Here is a 19,827-nt window from a genome sequence, read left to right on the forward strand (position 1 = left end):
GGTTGCTGGGCCAAGGCTGTTGAGCAGTTAGATGTGTCCAGGTTCATTTGAGTATGCAACTATCATGTAACTGCTGATAAATGTAAAACTGTAATGTATTTGCTGTGCTATTTGTATATAAGGCTGGCAGATATCACATTCGTGTATAGAGAGTGAGAGGGCAAGGGTTGTGTTTGTAAGCCTTGTTGTAACTTGAGTGCAAATCTGTGAGGGAGGATCAATTGTAAACATGGGAAACGCGTGTGTATGTGCTTGAGTTGTCCTTGTATTCGGATATATAATAGTTTGGGAATTTCTCCCGTATATGTTGTGCATTGACTCTCTTTAGCCTCTGTTGTATGTTGTTTGTGATTTGTAACAGGAAACGCACAACTGGAGGTAGCTTGCAAGTGCTTGGTGTGCTTGTGCGCACAGTGCCTAGAGGCGAAAAATAGGCCCTTGACCTAACCACAATGAGGCATATAGTTTTTCATGGATAGGACTAACGTTGGGTGACCTTTTGTAGTTTTTTTACTATTTGGTTGAGAAATTTAGTTTAGGCAATCAAGAGATGGAAAGGTTCCTTCGCAAAAACTAGGGTGGGAAACTAGTGAACCAACCAGTATATTCTGATGTACTGTTTTTGAAAACAATACTTAATACAAATCAAACGTTGCAGCTTTTGTGTTTTTCAATGGCTAGACAGAATCATGTTCAAAGGCTTTCGAAAGGTTGAAGGAAGCCATTGCCTCTGAACCGGTGTTGAGATTGCCAAGTTTTGAGTTACCGTTCGAAGTACATACAGATGCTTCGGAGAAAGCTATCGGTGGGGTGCTGGTCCAGGAGGGACATCCCATTGCGTTTGAAAGCCGAAAGTTGAATGGGGAAGAGCAGAGGTATTCTGCACATGAGAAAGAGATGGTGGTTGTTGTTCATTGTTTGCAGGTGTGGAGAGTTTACTTGCTAGGCACAAAATTTGTCGTGTTGACAGACAATGTCGCCAACACCTTCTTCAAAACACAGAAGAAGTTGTCCCCAAAACAGGCCCAGTGGCAAGAGCTTTTGGCTGAGTACGATTTTGCATGGCAACACAAGCCAGGAAGGCACAATCAGGTTGCTGATGCGTTGAGCAGAAAACAGGTTGTTGCTGCTCTATATGCAATAACTCGGGTTGAATCTGACATGTTAGACAGGTTGCGAGGGGCAGCCGAACAGGATGCTGAGTATAAGGACTTGGTGACACTAGTTCAGAATGGTACTATACGGCGTTACTGGTTAGAGGATGGGTTATTGTATGCCAAAGGAGATAGGCTATTTGTTCCAAGTAAGGGTGGATTAAGACGGGTATTGCTGAAAGAAGTCCACGATTCACCTTAGGCTGGACATCCTGGTAGGGAGAGAACTTTGGCATTGTTGACACGGGATTATTATTGGCCTAGAATGGAAGCTGATATTGAGTCCTATGTGAAAACTTGTTTGGTGTGTCAACTAGACAAGACAGAAAGGAGAAAGGTAGCAAGTTTGTTGCAACCTATACCAATTCCGGAGAGGCCTTGGGTGTCAGCCTCTCTTGACTTCATTGGTGGGTTCCAAAAGGTAGAAGGTATGTCTTCTGTCCTTGTTGTTGTGGATAGATTTTCGAAATATGCAATTTTTATAGCAGCACTAGAAGCTTGTTCAGCGGAGACAGCTGCTGCTTTGTTTTATAAAAATATGGTGAAGTATTTCGGAGTACCAGTAGACTTGGTTAGTGATCGGGATGCACGGTTTACTGGAAGGTTTTGGGTTNGCTACGAACGTTTCTAGAATGGCCACCATATATGCTCATAGGGTTCTCACTGTCAAGATTTGAAACACTTGATACCCTCATCACGGTTCTACCATTCTAAGGACATATATCAATACATATTGCAATAATAATGATTTACGCGATATAGAATAAAATGCCTTTTATTGATTAATGAACATTATTACAAAGAGTCAATTTTACAATAGTTGATTGGCTCTAGGGCATCTACTCTAACAAAAAGATGGTTATAGTTCGTAATTTGGGATTACACAATTTTGTCTCAATGTAACTGTAGTGAGCTAGAAGAGCTCAAATCAATGTACTGTAGTGAGCTGGAAGAGCTCAAATCAATGTACTGCAGCGAATTCTACAATTGATGCTAAGTGTATCTCATTTTAATGCTGCCGTGTAGGCGATTTGGATCAAGAAGTTCATTACTGAACTTGACATGATTCCAAGCATTGCTAATCCAATATAGTTGTACTGCGATAACAATGGAGCCATTGTTGTGGCTGAGGAATCATGGTCTCACCAATAATCCAAACACTTACTTAGTTGATTCAAACCTACTAACCCACTATTAAAGTTTCTGTTGTAGCAAAGCATTATGGGCACTTGGGTCATTCAATGTTGAGTGCATGAATGATTAGCTATAGTGCAAGTGGGAGATGGTTGGGGTAGATGCCCTAGAGCCAATCAATTATTGTAGGATTGACTCTTGGTAATAATGTTCATGAATCAATAATAAAAGGCATTTTATTCTATATCGCATAAATAATTATTATTGCAATATGTATTGATATATGTCCTTAGAATGGTAGAACCGTGACGAGGGTATCAAGTGTTTCAAATCTTGATAGGGAGAACCTTATGAGCACATATAGTGGTCATTCTAGAAACGTCCATAACCCTAGTATTATTTTGAAGTAAGGGCACAGATAATACGGTAAGGCTATCACAGTGTTGAATGACCCTGTCGAAAGGCAATGACTGATCTCGCTTGTCAAGGTTGTTTGGTGATAACCGGGTGCGACACGTGGGTGCTTGCTATAGGCGAATACACCGCAGGAAGTTCACTGGACTAACCCACCAGAGGATTCCATATGGATGGTAATCCTAGTGTCTATGGAACAAATCCTCTAACGAATGGTGGTGCATGTAGCACCCACATCAAGGTACGTAATTTTACTTATGCTCTATTACCCTTTGTTGGATTTCTTTGAAGTTACCTTAGACAAATGTAAAGAAAATTCCTTAAAAGTTCATTAAGGGTAAAATGGTATTTTCACTCAAAATTAGTTGAAATTGTGGGGAGTGAAAAGAGATAGAATTTCATGGAGAATGCAATAAAACTGAGGGCATTATGGTAATTGACTAAGGGACATAGATGGAATTTTAGCAAAAGTGCAAGGGCAAAATGGGAATACATGCATATATTATTTGATATAAGGCTTTATTTGAAGAAACCCTAACATACTTCAGCCCTTGTTAACACCACCTATACCCCATTTTCTCTNGTCACTGGCCCATTTCGCCGCGGCGAAGCTTCCTGAAGAATTCCATAACTGCCCTCCGTGTGCTTCTGAGTCCAAAAACTCCAAATCTGCCTTTATTCGCTCAAGATTTCCATTTTAACCTGAAACACGAAATGTAAGGAATTAAGTAGCAATTCGGGACAAAATAGACTAACAAGTATCTAAAATCCGGCCTAAAAGCTTAAATAAACTAGCATAATCCTCGGATTATCAACATATCTTCCAATTTTGACACTCTTAGCTCTACCGGTTGAAGATTCACCACTGGTTGATGGTTTGGCACTGTCCTTTGATTTAACTGATTGCTCCAGGACAAATTTGGGTGATTCCCCCAACCAGGATTGTGTATGTTGGAGAAGGAGTCATTTTGCAGCCTTTGTGAACCAACCATGTAATTCACTTGCTCGGTTGCTGAGAAGACTAATTGGCTTCCATCTTGGCATTCCACACTCCCATGGTTTCCTGCACAAAATTCACAAGTTATAAAAGGTGAGTGAATAGAATTTACATTCACACCTCCCAATTGGCTTTGAAGTGATGCAATTTGTGCAGATAATGTGGCGAACTCATCGACTTCATGTAGACCCATTGTTCTCTTTGGCATTGCTTTCTCATTAGGTCTTTGGTAGTTATTGTTGGCCATCACCTCAAGCAATTCATAAGCATTTTCTAGGGTCTTGTTATTTAAGGCTCCACCTGTTGCCACATCTATCATAGATTGAATACTTGGTAGCAACTCATTGTAAAATGTTTGGACTTGTATCCAAAACGGTAGACCATGATGTGCACATTTCCTTAACAACTCTGTGTACCTCTCCCGAGCTTCATAAAGCGATTCATCGTTGCCTTGCATGAAAGAGACTTCATTCGGACTCTATGGGTTAAACTTGGAGAATTAAACTAAATTCATATTCTCATGCATTGATTGTAAATCGAACTCTCTAAAGTGTCCAACATACCTTCTCAGGCTATGTTGTCCTACTCTTTCCTATTAACCTTCCGCACCCAACAAAATGAAAGTTAATAAATCTAAGTTCATTAAGCACAAGAATCCTAGATTGATTTCATCGGTTCTTGAATCTATCTCTAGCATCCAATAATACAACGGTGATTACCCACGAAGCTTAACATGAATTATCTCTCAATCTCATCATGTTCATCACATACAAACAATAAATACAGAATAATCACACAATCAAAGCAAAATCATATGAAATTAATAATCATCAACTTTCTAACCCATTAGAATCCGAACTACATCAAAACCCTAACCCAAAATAGGTTAGTTCATGGCTAAATCAATAAAACAATTAAAAGAAATGAAAAACTCTAGGTTCAACATAATGGAAAAAAAAGAAAAGGAAAAGAATCTCCCCAAATTGATGAATCCACTGGTTTCCTCGAATCTTCCAACTTTGTTAATCCAAAAATCCTCAAAAATGAATCTAAAATAATGTAAAAACTCTATCTCTCCACGAACGCCCTAAACAAAAAGACTAAGTCTTTCTTTTATACCTCGCCCAAAATAATACAACTTAGCCTAAACAAGAAACTGTGCGTTTTACAAAAAGTGGAGTATGCAGACTTCGCCGCGACGAAGAAGGAATCTCGCCACGGCGATATAGGAGCTGAATCTAATGTGTCACTGGCCCATTTCACCGCGGCGAAGTTTACTAAAGAATTCTGAAATTCCAGAATTGCCCTTCGCATGCTTCTGAGTCCAAAAACTCCAAATCTACCTTTATTCGCTCAAAATTTCCATTTTTAACCTGAAACACGAAATGTAAGGAATTAAGTATCAATTCAAGCAAAAATAGACTAAGAAGTATCTAAAATTCGGCCTAAAAGCTTAAATAAACTACTATAATCCTCGGATTATCAATGATATATTTCTATGAATTTATTATGCATCCACAAAATGGTCATGATGAAATGATATGTTCATATACGGAAGTTTATGTTTTTTAAAGAATGCAAGTGTAGAATTTCCATAGCTTGCAAATTCATGTTGAAATGTGCATAGTATCTCTTTCTATTCTATACTATGATATAAGGTTTTTGCGATAGGGAACCTGTGAGTGATAGAGATGCCCACATACACGCCGCCACGAGCGAGCGGCATCAGCAGAGAGATATAGTATTTGTATAGTCCGTGAGTAGTGTATGTGGATGAGGACTGTACCCAGTAGAGTATACCTACATGCACACCGCCACGAGCGAGTGGCCACATCAGAGAGATACAGTACTTGTACAGCCCATGAGTAGTGCATGTAGATGAGGACTGTACCCACTCACATGGTCAGGGTTCCAAATCCATGCATCAACCTAGTCCGATTGGCAAACTAGAAAGAAGAAAGAAAAGAAACAGAAACAGAAAAGAAAAGAAAGAGATACAACATAAGAGAAACAGAAACAGAAACAAAAAAGAAAAGAAAGTTCTTTTCTTAGGAAAGTTTTGTTATTCTGCATATGTATTATGCTACTTACATGATTCAGTATTTTTATGTGCTCGACGATGTACAGTTTTATTCATTGTCTTTGCACATTGGTAAGTAGCAAATCAAAGTATCAGAAAAGAATGCAGAATATCAAAAAAGAATGCAGAATAACAAAAAGGAATGAATAATATTAGCAAAGAATAAAGTGAGAAAAGGAAAATCAGAACACGAGTAACGGAGGAAGAACAGTCATGCAGTTTGGTTTACTTATTGAGCAATTAGTGCTCACTCTGTTATTTTACTGTTTTGCAGGTACTAGATGATTTGCAATCGGGTGGGACGTCAAGAAGTGGCGGGAGTTTGGTGGCACTGTTCAAGATTACCTTGTGCTTGCTAATGTATATCAGTATTTTGTGTATTTAGGGTTTAGGGTTATGTATATATGTTTATAAAAGTTATTTAGTGGATTTCATCATATATTTTTCAAAGAATTACTAGCTATACAGTGTATTACAGTGCATGTGATCCTTAAATTTGAGATCACCGGAGCGCCTTGTGCACCGATTGGTGCAGTTTGACACTAGCCTAACATAGTTCTATTCAGAGCTGTCAATATGGTGGTGATTGGCTGCATCAAGGAGTGTATCAAGACTATGGTGGATAGACAGAGGATTCATCACTCCCGGGTACGGGAGAAGTTATCTCACAGCATAATTCAGTATATGGCAATGACACTAAAACTATGGCCACAGTGGGATTGAGTTGTTGCTCTATCCAGTTTATAATACAGGTCATTGGTCTAGAATCTGAATACATAATATCGAGAGTAACCAAAGGTTGACACTATTTCTATGCCTTCATCTCGTTGAGATAATGTATGATGAAAGGATCGAATTGTACGGTTACCATATCGTTGACAGGTAGCTACTTTGCTGAATTCAAATCTATCGGGTGGCCATGATGCCTTGCTAGGGGCCAATCTTAGTCTGTGTATTAGTGAGATGATTAATTGGTGTTAATCGCGATACTATGCACTACTGGTATGATGACGAGCCTATGGGTCACACACATAGAAAATAATTTAAGACTCAGAAAGAAAGAAGGGTGTTTTCATCTTTTTAGGTGAAAATGTATTTTGGTAATTTCACGGTGCAATTAAATTTGCTGAGGTCGTAGCCTTTTATTTAATTTGTTAGAAAAATTAAATAAGTGAAATTACATTTAAATATGTGTTAGCATATATTTAAATAAATTATCATTATTGTTAAATGTTAATATATATATTAAATATATATTAATTGATTTTAATTGAAGATAATGATGAATTAAAATAAATATCTAATTGGGAGTGTTTGGAAACATGGGGCATTTGGGTTGGAGCCTTATGAGAAATCAAAGTCTTTGGGTTCTGGGGGGAGTATGGTTGCAAGGCTGAAACTTAAAGGAATTGACGGAAGGACACCACCAGGAGTGGAGCGTGCAGCTTAATTTGACTCAACACGGGGAAACTTGCTAGATTTAGACATAGTAAGGATTAACAGACTGAGAGCTCTTTCTTGATTCTATAGGTGGTAGTGCATGGCCGTTCTTAGTTGGTAGAGCGATTTGTATAGTTAATTCCGTTAACGAATGAGACCTCAGCCTACTAACTAGCTATGTAGAAGTGACCCTCCGTGGCCAGCTTCTTGGAGGGACAATGGCCGCTTAGGCCAAGGAAGTTTGAGGCAATAACAGGTCTGTGATGCCCTTAGATGTTCTCGGCCGCACGCACGCTACACTAATGTATTCAACGAGTCTATAGCCTTGGCCGACAGGCCCGGGTAATCTTTAAAATTTCATCGTGATGGGGATAGATCCTTGCAATTGTTGGTCTTCAATGAGGAATTCCTAGTAGGGTTTAGGGTTTAGGGTTTAGCTCGCGTTGATTACGTCCCTACCCTTTGTACACACCGCCCATCACTCCTATCGATTGAATGGACCGGTGAAGTGTTCGAATCGCAGTGATGTAGGCGGTTCACTGCCTGCGATGTTGCGAGAAGTCCACGAAACCTTATCATTTAGAGGAACAAGAAGTCGTAACAGGGTTTCCATAGGTGAACCTGTGGAAGGATCATTGTCGAAACCTGCCAAGCAGAACGACCCGTGAACCTGCCATCACATCGGGGGCCTACGGGCTTTGTGCACGTGTGCCTCTACCCGTGCTTCGTCGGGTGTCGGTTGTAAGCTTGTACATGCGACTGCCCCGTTGTTGCACATTAACAAACCCCGGCGCGAATTGCGCCAAGGAAATCTTCATGAGAGAGCTCACTCCCGTCACCCCGGACATAGTGTGCGTACAGGATGTGTGGCCTTCTTTCATTATCAATAACGACACTCGGTAATGGATATCTTGGCTCTCGCATCGATGAAGAACGTAGCGAAATGCGATACTTGGTGTGAATTGCAGAATCCCGTGAACCATCGAGTCTTTGAACGCAAGTTGCGCCCCAAGCCTTTAGGCCGAGGGCATGTCTGCCTGGGTGTCATGCATCGTTGCCCCCCTCCCGAATCCTACGATCTTATGGAGGTGGGCGGAAAATGGCCTCCCGTGTGCTTGCACCCATGGTTGGTGATAATCCGTGAATTATACACTTTTCATTATACCTTTTTGCCGGATTTCAGGTACTTTCTAGTGCATTTTGACCTGAATTGTTCCTTAATTTGTTACTTTTCGTATTTCAGTTTAAAATGGTCATTTTGAGCAAATAAGAACAAAATTGGATATTTTTTACTCAGAAATTAGCGGATTTCAGAAGATAGGAGAGTTCCAGAGCAGGATAAAGCATGATGAAGCTTGTTTCCAAGGAAGAGCACCGAGAATCGAAGAATCAAAAGAAGAAGCAAGCGGAGTGGCCGTTCTATAATTTCAGAACTCAGGAAGAAGCTTCGCCACGGCGAAGTAGGCTAGGGACGAGCTTATCTGATTCATTCTTCGCCGTGGTGACAGTCACTTACTCCAGTTTTGTTAAACACACAGTTTCGTGCTGTGCGTGTTTGGCTGGGTTATTTGGACGAAGTATAAAAGAACAACTTAGTCTTTTTGCCCAGGGTCTTCGTTTTATGTTTTAGGTTTAGCCACTTTTACAGTTTTTTCTAAGAACTTTGAGTGATTTGGGTTGTAAAAGGAAGAAGATTCGATCTTCAACTAGAGGATTCATCTTTTGGGGAGATTTCTAATCTTTATTCTCATTTTCATTATGTTGAACATGTTTATTTCCTATTTTCGTTTTTGTGTTATTGAATTAATTATGAACTAATCTCTTTTGGGTTAGGGTTTTAATGGTAGTTTGGATTCTAAATGGGTTANCACCCAAATTGAGAGAAAAACTCTCTTATATCATCACCATACCTACACGGCACAAACACTCCCAAAAGATTTCTCCAATTCTTCCAATTTCAACCCATCATCAAACCATCACATACACTCCTCATATTCAAATATATCCAACAACAAGCATAAATAATCATCCATCTCATCTCAATTTCTCAATAATCATAACATATGCATATTTAAAAGAAATCTCTACTCACTTGATTTTCTTAAACTTTAACTTGAGTTGGATTTTGAGTGGAATTCACTTACCTTATGCTTGAGTAGTCTCTTCTAAGCTCTCTACTCTTGTTGGATTCAAATCTTCTCTTAACCCTAAGCATAAACTTCATAAGAACTCAACTTTTACACAAATAAATCATAGATAAAGAGCATGAATTCTTACCTTTTGATGCTTAGAATTAAAACCCTATGAAAATCTACTCAAAAGCCCTCAAATTCCTTGGAGAAGCGAATGAAAATTTGAGAGAAAATGGAGGAGAAGAGTGGCGGTGGAATGAAGGAAATAAGGGTTACAAACCCTTATCATCTTATTTTACAAATATGCTTTCCCATTTTGCCCTGACACTTTTTTTGGAAATTTCATCCTTGAGTGAAAAGACTATTTTACCCGTAATACAAGTTTAAGGCATTTTCTTCATATTCTCTTAAAATAATTCTAACAAAAATTAATAAGGGCTATAAAACATAATTTAAATCATGTACCTCCATGTTGGGCGTTACATGGTGGGAAGAAGAAGATGTACAAGAAGGAGGAAGAAAAAGAAGCAGAGGAAGAAGAAGATGTAGACGAAGCTTAGAATAAATAGCAACCAGGGGAGAGATGCGTTAATGGCATGAGGAAGAAGAAGAAGATGTTATGTTTGGGTTTGTTTGCAAGAATTTCAGGTTTTTGGGGACATATATAATTTTTAAAAGATTACACAATACTTCATTAATCCCAATTAAGCTATAATTAGTGTTTCATTGTTATTAGTTTGTCTTAATAAAAAATAATACCATTTAGTAAAGACTAAAAAACTACATGGCCTTTTAATTAAATTCAAGGCCAATATGACATTTTAATCATTTGCCCCACCAAATGTTAAGTCTAACTCTTTCTATAAGTACTTTGTTCCTTTTAAGTTTTAAGGCTATTTTAAAACTTTTGTCTCTTTTCTACTAATTTCTAAATAGATCCTTTAGACCTTCGAAATTTGAAGCTAGAGGTGTCAGAAAAGTTACCACAGGGATAACTGGCTTGTGGTAGCCAAACGTTCCTAGCGACGTTGCTTTTTGATCCTTCGATGTCGGCTCTTCCTATCATTGTGAAATAGAATTCACCAAGTGTTAGATTGTTCACCCACCAATAGGGAACGTGAGCTGGGTTTAGACCATCGTGAGACAGATTAGTTTTACCCTACTGATGACAGTGTCATAATAGTAATTCAACCTAGTACGAGAGGAACCATTGATTCGCACAATTGGTCATCGCACTTGGTTGAAAAGCTAGTGGCGCGAAGCTATCGTGCGCTGGATTATGACTGAACGCCTCTAAGTCAGAATCCGGGCAAGAGCGACGCGTGCGCCCGTCGCTTGATTACCGACTTGCAGTAGGGACCTCTCGGTCCCCAGAGGCATGTGTCGTTGGTGAAGCCCCCGCGGCGGAAGAGCCGCGAGGGCCGCCTTGAATCGTAATTCCCACCGAGCGGCGGGTAGAATCCTTTGTAGACGACTTAAATACGCAACAGGGTATTGTAAGTGGTACAGTGGCCTTGCTACCACGATCCACTAAGATTCAACCCTATGTCGCTCCGATTCATCCCTCCCCCTCAATATATCCTCTCGATCTTGTCCTTCCCTTACTCAACACTTATAAATTTTCTCCGGTATTGTCCTAGAGGTCTTCGACCATAAAAACAATGGAATTGTGAAAAACTTCTAAGTCAAAGAGAGGACAAGGGTCTTTGGACATTGCCCATCATGGGGGTGCTTGGCTGATTTTGTTGCCCATGCGCCAAGGCATAGGCAGTCAGCCCCTCGGTTGCGTGGCTACTTGTGGGAAAACTTCCCACGGCATGGGCAGGCAACCCTTGTTGCCTGCGGGAGGGACCTTGGTTGATTTCGCCAAGGCATGGGCAGGCATCCCCTCGGTTGCTTGGTTGCTTGGGGAAAACTACCCACGGCATGGGCAGGCAGCTTGTTTTGCACGGAAGCTTGGCTGCTAGTGGGAAAATTGCCCACGGCATGGGCATGCAGCCCTTGTTGCTTGCGGGAGGGAGCTTGGCTGATTTCGCCAAGGCAAGGACAGGCATCCCTTCGGTTGCTTGGTTACTTGCAGGAAAACCACCCATGACATAGGTAGGTAGCTTGTTGCGCGCGGGAGCTTGGCTGCTTATGGGAAAATTGCCCACGGCATGGGTAGGCAGCCCTCGTTGCCTGCGGGAGGGAGCTTGGCTGATTTCGCCAAGGCATGCGCAAGCATCCCCTCGGTTGCTTGGCTGCTTGCGGGAAAACTACCCACGACATGGGCAAGCAGCTTGTTGATCGCGGGAGCTTGGCTGCTTGCAGGAAAATTGCCCACAGCATGCACATGCATGACTTGTTTACGCGCGTGGGCATGGCTGCATGCGGGAGCGGGCGTGGTCTGCTTGCGCGCGCGGGCGTGGCTGATTTTGATGTGCACCAAGGCTAGGTTCAAATCAAGCATTTTTTCGGGAAATGAGGCTAATTAAAATATTTTGCTAGGCACCAAGGTTGGGGGTTCAAATCAAGCATTTTTTTCAGAAAAGAGGTTAATTAAAATATTTTGCTAGGCACCAAGGCTGAGGGTTGAAATCAACTATTTTTTGGGAATGGAGGTTAATGTGGGCACCAAAAACCCAACTGCAGCAATTTTAGCTCAAAACAGCCCCTTGGTGCCTTGGCCAAGGGCAAATGCAGCAGTAGTGGGCTGCTTTTGCCCGTGCTGTGCACCGAAATCCTTTTTTTGAAAAAACTCCCATACAAAGTTCAAAATATGCCGATTAATGTATATACCACAATTCAAATGGGGATTTTAGGAGCACAACAAAACAAACCCCGACCCAAAATTCATAGTATATGATTTTTTATGATTTTTCAAAGTTTTAATCTTCAAAAAATCATGTAGTAGTGCAAATTACGTTTTGTTATTTTTTTTTATTTTTTTTTTTTGTTTTTTTTTGTTAGCTTCCTTGCATTTTTGTTTACGTCCATACAAAAAATCAGCTCAAAATTCAAAGTTTTGCCCCTTCTTAGGAGGGGGGTGACAGCTCAAACATGGGGTATACCCCCTCCTAGCACTTTGCCTTGTGCAAATAAGCCTCTTTAGGGGGGAGGTGGTTCTCTCAATCCAGTTGTCCTTGCTGCTGTGCCTTGCGTGCTGTCCCTTGTGTGCTGTGTTGTGCTTGACTCCCCCCACCTAGGCACAGACCCGATTGTTGCTTGACCCTTGTGTGAGCCATGGCCGATGTCCGACAACCACCTTCGGTCAGCCTGGCTGCAGCGACTGGGCCAACTCCGGCCACCGGCCAAGCAATTTCTTGCTTGCAGGAAACTATGGGAAATGAGGCTAGGAAACGTGGGAAACGAGTTAGGCTGTGGGAAAGGTGGCTGAGCCCCATGTTTTGAAGCTCCAAAGTAACCCCATGCAGCAATGTGTGGGCAAGCTGCGGAAAATCTGGGTGTGGTACGATGAAGCCTTTACCTTGTGGCCTTCGGGAGCAAAGCATAATGCGCAAATGTGGGGACTGAGCCCCATGCGCCGGCTACCAAAGCCAACGCCCATGATAAGCATGTGGCATTTTCTACCTATATAGTGTTGATGCATGGCTGCACTGTAGTACCTCGGGCATGGTTCGATGCCCCCACCTAGCGTTAGCAACGCTATGACTGAGCCCTATGCACGGGTTAATGTGGGAAACGAGTTAGGCTGTGGGAAGGTGGTTGAGCACCATGTTTTGAAGCTCCAAAGCAACCCCATGCAGTAATGTGTGGGCAGGCTACGGAAAATCTGGGTGTGGTGCGATGAAGCCTCTGCCTTGTGGCCTTCGGGAGCAAAGCATAATGCGCGAATGTGAAGACTAAGCCCCATGCACGGGTTGCCAAAGCCAACACCCATGATAAGCATGTGGCATTTTCTGCCTATATAGTGCTAATGCATGGCTGCGCTGCGGTACCTCGGGCATGGTTCGATGCCCCCACCTAGCGTTAGCAACGTTGTGACTGAGCCCCATGCACGGGTTGCCGATGCGAACACCCATGATAAGCACGTGGCATTTTCTACCTATATAGTGCCGATGCATGGCTAAGCTGAGGCATCCCCGGGCATGGTTTGATGCCCCGATGTCGCTACAAACAATTCGGTTGGTTTGGGGGCTGATCATTGTGCTTGTGCATGGTGTGATGCCCCGGTTGCCCGTTGCCTGTTGAAGGCTTGTGGACAGACCCCCCATGCAAGGGTGATCCTAAGTTTCTCTTGTGCGCCTCGCCATGCAGGTTTATTGGCCTGTGTATCGTAGTGCAAGGGATGCGTACGGTGATCCCGGGCATAGTGAGATGCCCGCAACGCATTGTCTCTTAAGTGATAGTATCCCTTATAACTTTTAATAATGAAAAAGAGAAGAGAATTTATGGCATGAAAGTGATTTTAGAAACCATTTTTTATTTTTTTAATTTCATATTTCTCAATTTGTTTGAAAATTACTAATTCATATGAATAACACATACAAAGAATCATACAAAGAGACAACCTCTATCTTTAAAATCTCTCTCTCTCTTTTTCCTTCTTTTAAGGGTAGGGATTATCTCTTTATATGACTTTTTGTATGTCTCCTTATAAGGCTAGTGTTACGCATTTCAGATACTAAATTCTACTACTCTTGTCTCCTGAGATTTCTATTGCCTCGTCTCTCTTTTCTAAATTTTTTCATTTGGTTAAATCAAATTTTAAACAAGTTCATATAAATTAATAGTCCATCCCAAACCAAAATTACAAACTTTCTTTAATATTTGACTTAAAACTGACTAGATTCCCAAGATTCTTCAATTGATAAAACCAAAACTCCTTTTTTGTTTTCTGAAGATGAATCCGAACTTGAACATGTTACAACTTCAACGCTTGTATTTGAACGCCAAAACCTTCTCTGTTAAATCTCCAAACCATAACATTCCAGTCNTGGTGATGGGCCACTTGATAATAAGCAGTCTTCAAGTTTAAACAACGTTAGTTTTGCGACTCCTCAAGTTAGTATACTTGATGCATACTACAGGTATGTTAGTTTTTATCGTTGTTTTCTAATTTGTTCTTTTTGAGCCCTGATTTCGTGACTCCTTATTATCAAACATTTTGAAATGTAGGGGGTTGAGTAACGTTTTTCTTGGAGATTTCCCAAATCAGCCGCCCAATTTTTTTAACTTTACTGGTGATGTTTCGGATGTATCAATATTCACCGCGAGCGGGACAAAGGCGAGGCTCATAAATTATGGTGAAGCAGTTGAAATTGTGTTCCAAGGAACAAATCTCCAGGTGGCAGAAACCCATCCTTTGCATTTACATGGTTACAGCTTCTTTGTGGTGGGAACTGGTTCTGGGAATTTCAACAATGAGACAGATCCTTCATCTTATAATTTGGTTGACCCACCAGAACTTAACACCGTGAACGTTCCCAGGAATGGATGGACTGCAGTTCGATTTTTTGCTAACAATCCTGGTGAGTGTCCCTGTACTTGGTTGCACGTCAATTAACTTTACATAGTCAAATCTTATAATACCTTAGACGTCTAGGAAAATAACTAAATATAATATTTCAACTCTGTACCCAAAATAATAATTATATACAAGTTGTTTTGTCAACATCACATTTGTTAGTTGATATGAAACATAATACAATTCAAATAAATTGTCACATCAATTAGATTATATATAGAGTTGAAATAAATACTTTATAATTATTTAAATTATTCTACAGAAAATTAGTTGCAATCAGATTTTCAGGTTTAACCATGTCATTCTTCTAAAATAAACGGGTTTTTGCCAATGGATTATAATATTAAATATTCTCTAACTTGAATGATTTTTAACTTTTTTCAGGAGTGTGGTTTGTGCATTGTCATTTGGAAAGGCACGCCACCTGGGGCATGGATACACTTCTCATTGTCAGGAATGGGCAGTCCGATGATCAGAAAATTCGACCACCTCCTGCCAACATGCCATCTTGTTCTTAAGTTATTTGTATTCTTAGAATTGTTTTCTTTTTTCGTTTTTTAATTTTTTTCATCTCTTTCATATTTTTGGTTTGAAGACTTAAATAATGAAAATAATGTATGAAAGGCTGCTTGGTGGTGCAATGTTCGCTGGGACATGTTACACTCTTGGCATCGACTCTACTGAGCATCGGAATATAATATTACATATTATGATGAGATTTAGTTGCGACGAAAAAACTGACTTTGGGAGACATGTTTGTGGTGATATATAGTATTTTCTGATGATTTGTCTTTGGAACTTAAGGACTATGCATGGTTTAATAAAAGGAAGGCATTCATTCATTGCGCGATTCTCCTTCTCTTGTAATTTATTCCTCAATTCATTACTATGGAAGGAAGTTAAATACATTTAATTTCCTTGTTAATTAGTTTCAAATTGTCATGTGTGACTAGAAAATGTGATACGTTATAGGGTTAAAATGGTAAAATCATGAGTGACCCATAAAACTTACTAAGTTCACATGCCCAACAAGAAGTAAAAGAAGTCCAAAACAGGGCAAAGGATAAACCCAATACAAACCTGTTAGTGAGGGATCTTTGTATATAATGCTGTTAGTGAAGCAAAAATCAAATATATTTCAGATGATAACAGCTTGGAGAATTGATTAATAGCATATAAATGCAGCCTGGAGAATTGATTAACAGCTTTTGGCTTCAACTAACTTTGTTGTTTTGCTTGAGGGGCGATGTTAGTGAAGAATAAAAATCACAACTGCTACCGGTCTAATTGATAAAAGGTCGGTTCAGAAAAAGCATAGATCCTACAATCTAAAATTCTTCATTTTGTGTTTGTTTTGTGAATATTGGATGGCTGAGATCTTTTACTAAAGCAAGCCTTATGGATTGCTGTAAGACCCTTACAAAGGGCAAGGGCAGGCGTGTGGCTTTCATCCTTAGCCACAGCCTCGCCAAAGACAACACACGGGTGTGTGCTGAACAAGGATGGTGGACATCAGGCGCGGGGTGTTTGAGTGTGGGGGCGCCAAACACTTTACTGATGAAATGGCTTGCGGGTGTGGGCACTTGCAAGTTGTAACATGTGCGGGTGGGCATGTTTTAACATGGGCGTGTGCGCTCATGAGCAGGCTGGACAGTGGCACACGAGCTGGGACGTGTGCAAGCATGCAAGACAACCAACGAGTGGCTGAGTTCATGCATGGGATAGAAATTTGCGTGCATGAGGTGCATGGGAGTGTGCACGAGTTGAGGGCAACAATCAGACAAGGCTGCATGGTTGCTGGACCAAGGCTGTTGGGCAGTTAGATGTGTCCAGGTTCATTTGTATGTAAAGTAACTGTCATGTAACTGCTGATAAGAATGTAAAACTGTTATGTAACTGCTGTGCCATTTGTATATAAGGCTGGCAGATATCACATTCGTGATATAGAGAGTGAGAGGGCAAGGGTTATGTGTTTGTAAGCCTTGTTGTAACTTGAGTGCAAATCTGTGAGGGAGGATCAGATTGTAAACAGTGGGGAAATGCTGTGTGTGTGTGCTTGAGTTATCCTTGTATTCAGATATATAATATAAGGTTGGGAATTTCCCGTATGTGTTGTGCATTGACTCTCTTTAGCCTCTGTTGTATTTTGTTTGTGATTTGTAACAGGGAAAACGCACAACTTGAGGTAGGCTTACAAGTGCTTGGTGTGCTTGTGCCGCGCAGTGCCTAGAGGAGAAAAATAGGCCCTGTGACAGTGGTATCAGAGCCCGGTTTTAAGCAGGTTCGTTCTTGTATTTACTTCCTATTGTTTCATGCCAAAAAAGGTTGACATGGACGCTGTGAGGGAACGATTGACGCGGTTAGAGGAAATGCTGGGTGAGATTCAAGATGGCCAGGGCATGACCATCAATGAGAGACTTGATCGGGTTGATCAGAATTTCGAAATTCTCCATAAGCAATTTATGGAAANAGTGCTTGAGTTTCCTTGTATTCGGATTGAAATAATATAAGGTTGGGTTTTCCCGTATCTGTTGTGCATTTACTCTCATTAGCCTCTGTTGGATTATGTTTGCAATTTTGTAACAGGGAAACGCACAACTTGGTGAAGGCTGGCAAGTGTTGGTGCGCTTGTGCCATGCAGTGCCTAAAGACGAGATTAGGCCTTGTGACAGTGGTATCAGAGCCTGATTTTAACCAGGTTTGTTTTTCTAATTTCCTTATTATTGTTTCATGCCAAAAATAGTTGAGATGGACGCCATAAGGGAAAGATTGACGCGGTTAGAGGAGATGTTGGGTGAGACTCTAGATGGCCAGAATATGACTGTCAATGAGAGACTTGATCAGGTTGATCAAAATTTTGAAATTCTCCATAATCAATTTATGGAAATGGTGGACCAAACCAATAGGAGATTGGAGGCCCTAGAGAATGACAATGCCTTGTTGAAACATGCTCTCCCTCGTAGTCTTGATGGGGGAAGTACAGCCAAGATAAGAGTGCTCGAACCAAAGGCTTTTCAGGGTGCTAGAAACGCCAAGGAGTTGGAAAATTTCTTGTGGGATATGGAGCAGTACTTTGAGGCAGCGAAAGTCCCTGATGTGGAGAAAATCTCGATCACTAGCATGTATTTGGCTGGTGATACAAAATTGTGGTGGCGCACAAGATTAGCAGATGATGTGAGTGCGGGTAGGCCCAAGGTTGATACTTGGGAGAAACTAAAGAAGGAATTGAAGGATTAATTCTTGCCGGGGAACACATCATGGAATGCCAGGGACCGGATGAAAAAGCTCCAACAAAAGGTACTATGAGGGAGTATGTCAAGGAATTTAGTTCCTTGTTGTTAGACATACAGAATATGTCCGAGGAGGACAAATTGTTTAACTTTATGTCAGGTTTGCAAGGCTGGGCGCAAGTGGAATTGTGAAGGCAGAAGGTGCATGATCTGCCTAGTGCTATTACTGCAATAGATAGGTTGATTGATTTTAAAAGTAGCAAGGAGAGAGATCCTGTTATTGCAGTGAAAGCCAAAAAGAAGGACAACCAGGAATTTAAGGGAAGCAAGAAAAGGACTTCCACTTTCAAAAGAGAAATTATGCTAGTGAAAAGGGGAAGGCCATTGCTACCAGTAGTTTTTCCAAGGAAAACAAGGAAGGAAAAATGATGTCTGGTTGTTTCATATGTGTAGGGCCATATAGGGCAAGGGATTGCCCAAAGAGAGAGAAGCTAAATGCTTTGATGGGTGAAGAGGGAGACTCTAGTGGTGAACAAGTCACTATGAATCCGATGCAGTTGATGAATGCTATGAGGGTAAAAACGGATTCAAAGCAAAACAAGGGTGATACTTACCTTGGAGTTGTGAGCAAGGGTGTCGCTCGAAATGCTCTACTATTTGTGGATTTGAAAGTGAGGGATAGCCAAGTTAAGGCTTTGCTGGACACAGGAGCAACTCATAACTTTGTGGTAGATCGGGTTGTTTCGAAGTTGGGGCTAGCACTTTCCAAGAGTCCTATAATGGTAAAGGCTGTGAATTCGAGTGCACGTGGGGTGACTGGAATAGTTTACAACGTGCAGGTTTGTGTGGGCTGCTGGACGGGTAAAATTAATTTAACTGCTGTTCCTTTAGATGATTTTGATGTTATTTTGGGAATATAATTTTTTAAAGCAGCCAAGGTGTCGGTGGTGCCTTACTTGAATGGCATGATGATAAATCATGAATCAAGTCCTCGTTTTGTACCTTGCTGTTCATTGGGGGTGAGTAACAAACCAGGACAAGCTAAGCTTACTACTATCTCAGCCACGGCAGTAAAGCGTGGGCTGAAGAAAGGGCAGGAAACGTATTTGGCAGCATTGATAGAAATCAAACCTGATAAGAAGGTTGAAGTGCCGAATGCAGTGGCAGAATTTTACAAGACTTTGCTGATATTATGCCATGGGAGTTGCCCAAAGAACTTCCTCCAAGACAAGCAATTGATCACAAGATTGAGTTGGAACCAGGGGCGTTCCCACCTGCTCGTCCACCCTACAGAATTTCACCCATGGAGTTGAAAGAACTTTGAAAACAACTTGATGATTTACTTGATGCAGGTGCAGTGAGACCTTCAAAGGCTCCGTATGGTGCTCCTGTGTTGTTTCAGAAAAAGCAAGACGGTTCCCTTCAGATGTGTGTGGACTATGGGGCGTTGAACAAGGTGACGATTCGGAACAAGTATCCTATTCCCCTTGTTCAAGACCTCCTGGATAGGCTGAGTGGGGCTTTGGTTTTCACTAAGTTAGACTTGCAATCGGGATATTGGCAAGTCAGAATTGTTGCAGGAGATGAGCCCAAAACCACTTGTGTGACCAAGTATGGTTCTTATGAATTCTTAGTCATGCCATTTGGCTTGACAAATGCACCGGCTACATTTTACAATTTGATGAATGATGTACTGTATGAATTCTTGGATGAGTTTGTGGTGGTATATTTGGATGATATTGTGATATATAGTTGGAATTTGGATGAGCATTTGATTCA

General features: G+C 41.1%; 1 protein-coding gene and 1 non-coding gene across 2 annotated transcripts; both read left to right on the forward strand.

Moving 5' to 3' along the window:
• Positions 1-1,419: 1,419 nt before the first annotated feature.
• On the forward strand, positions 1,420-15,336 carry LOC116137349 (laccase-14-like). The gene is made up of 4 exons (XM_031423036.1): positions 1,420-1,757; positions 14,286-14,381; positions 14,470-14,822; positions 15,203-15,336. Exons 1-4 carry the CDS (start codon positions 1,420-1,422, stop codon positions 15,334-15,336), a joined length of 921 nt encoding a protein of 306 aa, XP_031278896.1.
• Positions 8,111-8,266, forward strand: LOC116137406. Its single transcript, XR_004129180.1, has one exon. It is a non-coding gene; the product is annotated as a 5.8S ribosomal RNA (ribosomal RNA).
• Positions 15,337-19,827: the final 4,491 nt, after the last annotated feature.

The sequence above is a fragment of the Pistacia vera genome, unplaced genomic scaffold (assembly GCF_008641045.1).
Source record: "Pistacia vera cultivar Batoury unplaced genomic scaffold, PisVer_v2 Contig323, whole genome shotgun sequence".
In the NCBI taxonomy this organism is placed as follows: Eukaryota; Viridiplantae; Streptophyta; class Magnoliopsida; order Sapindales; family Anacardiaceae; genus Pistacia; species Pistacia vera.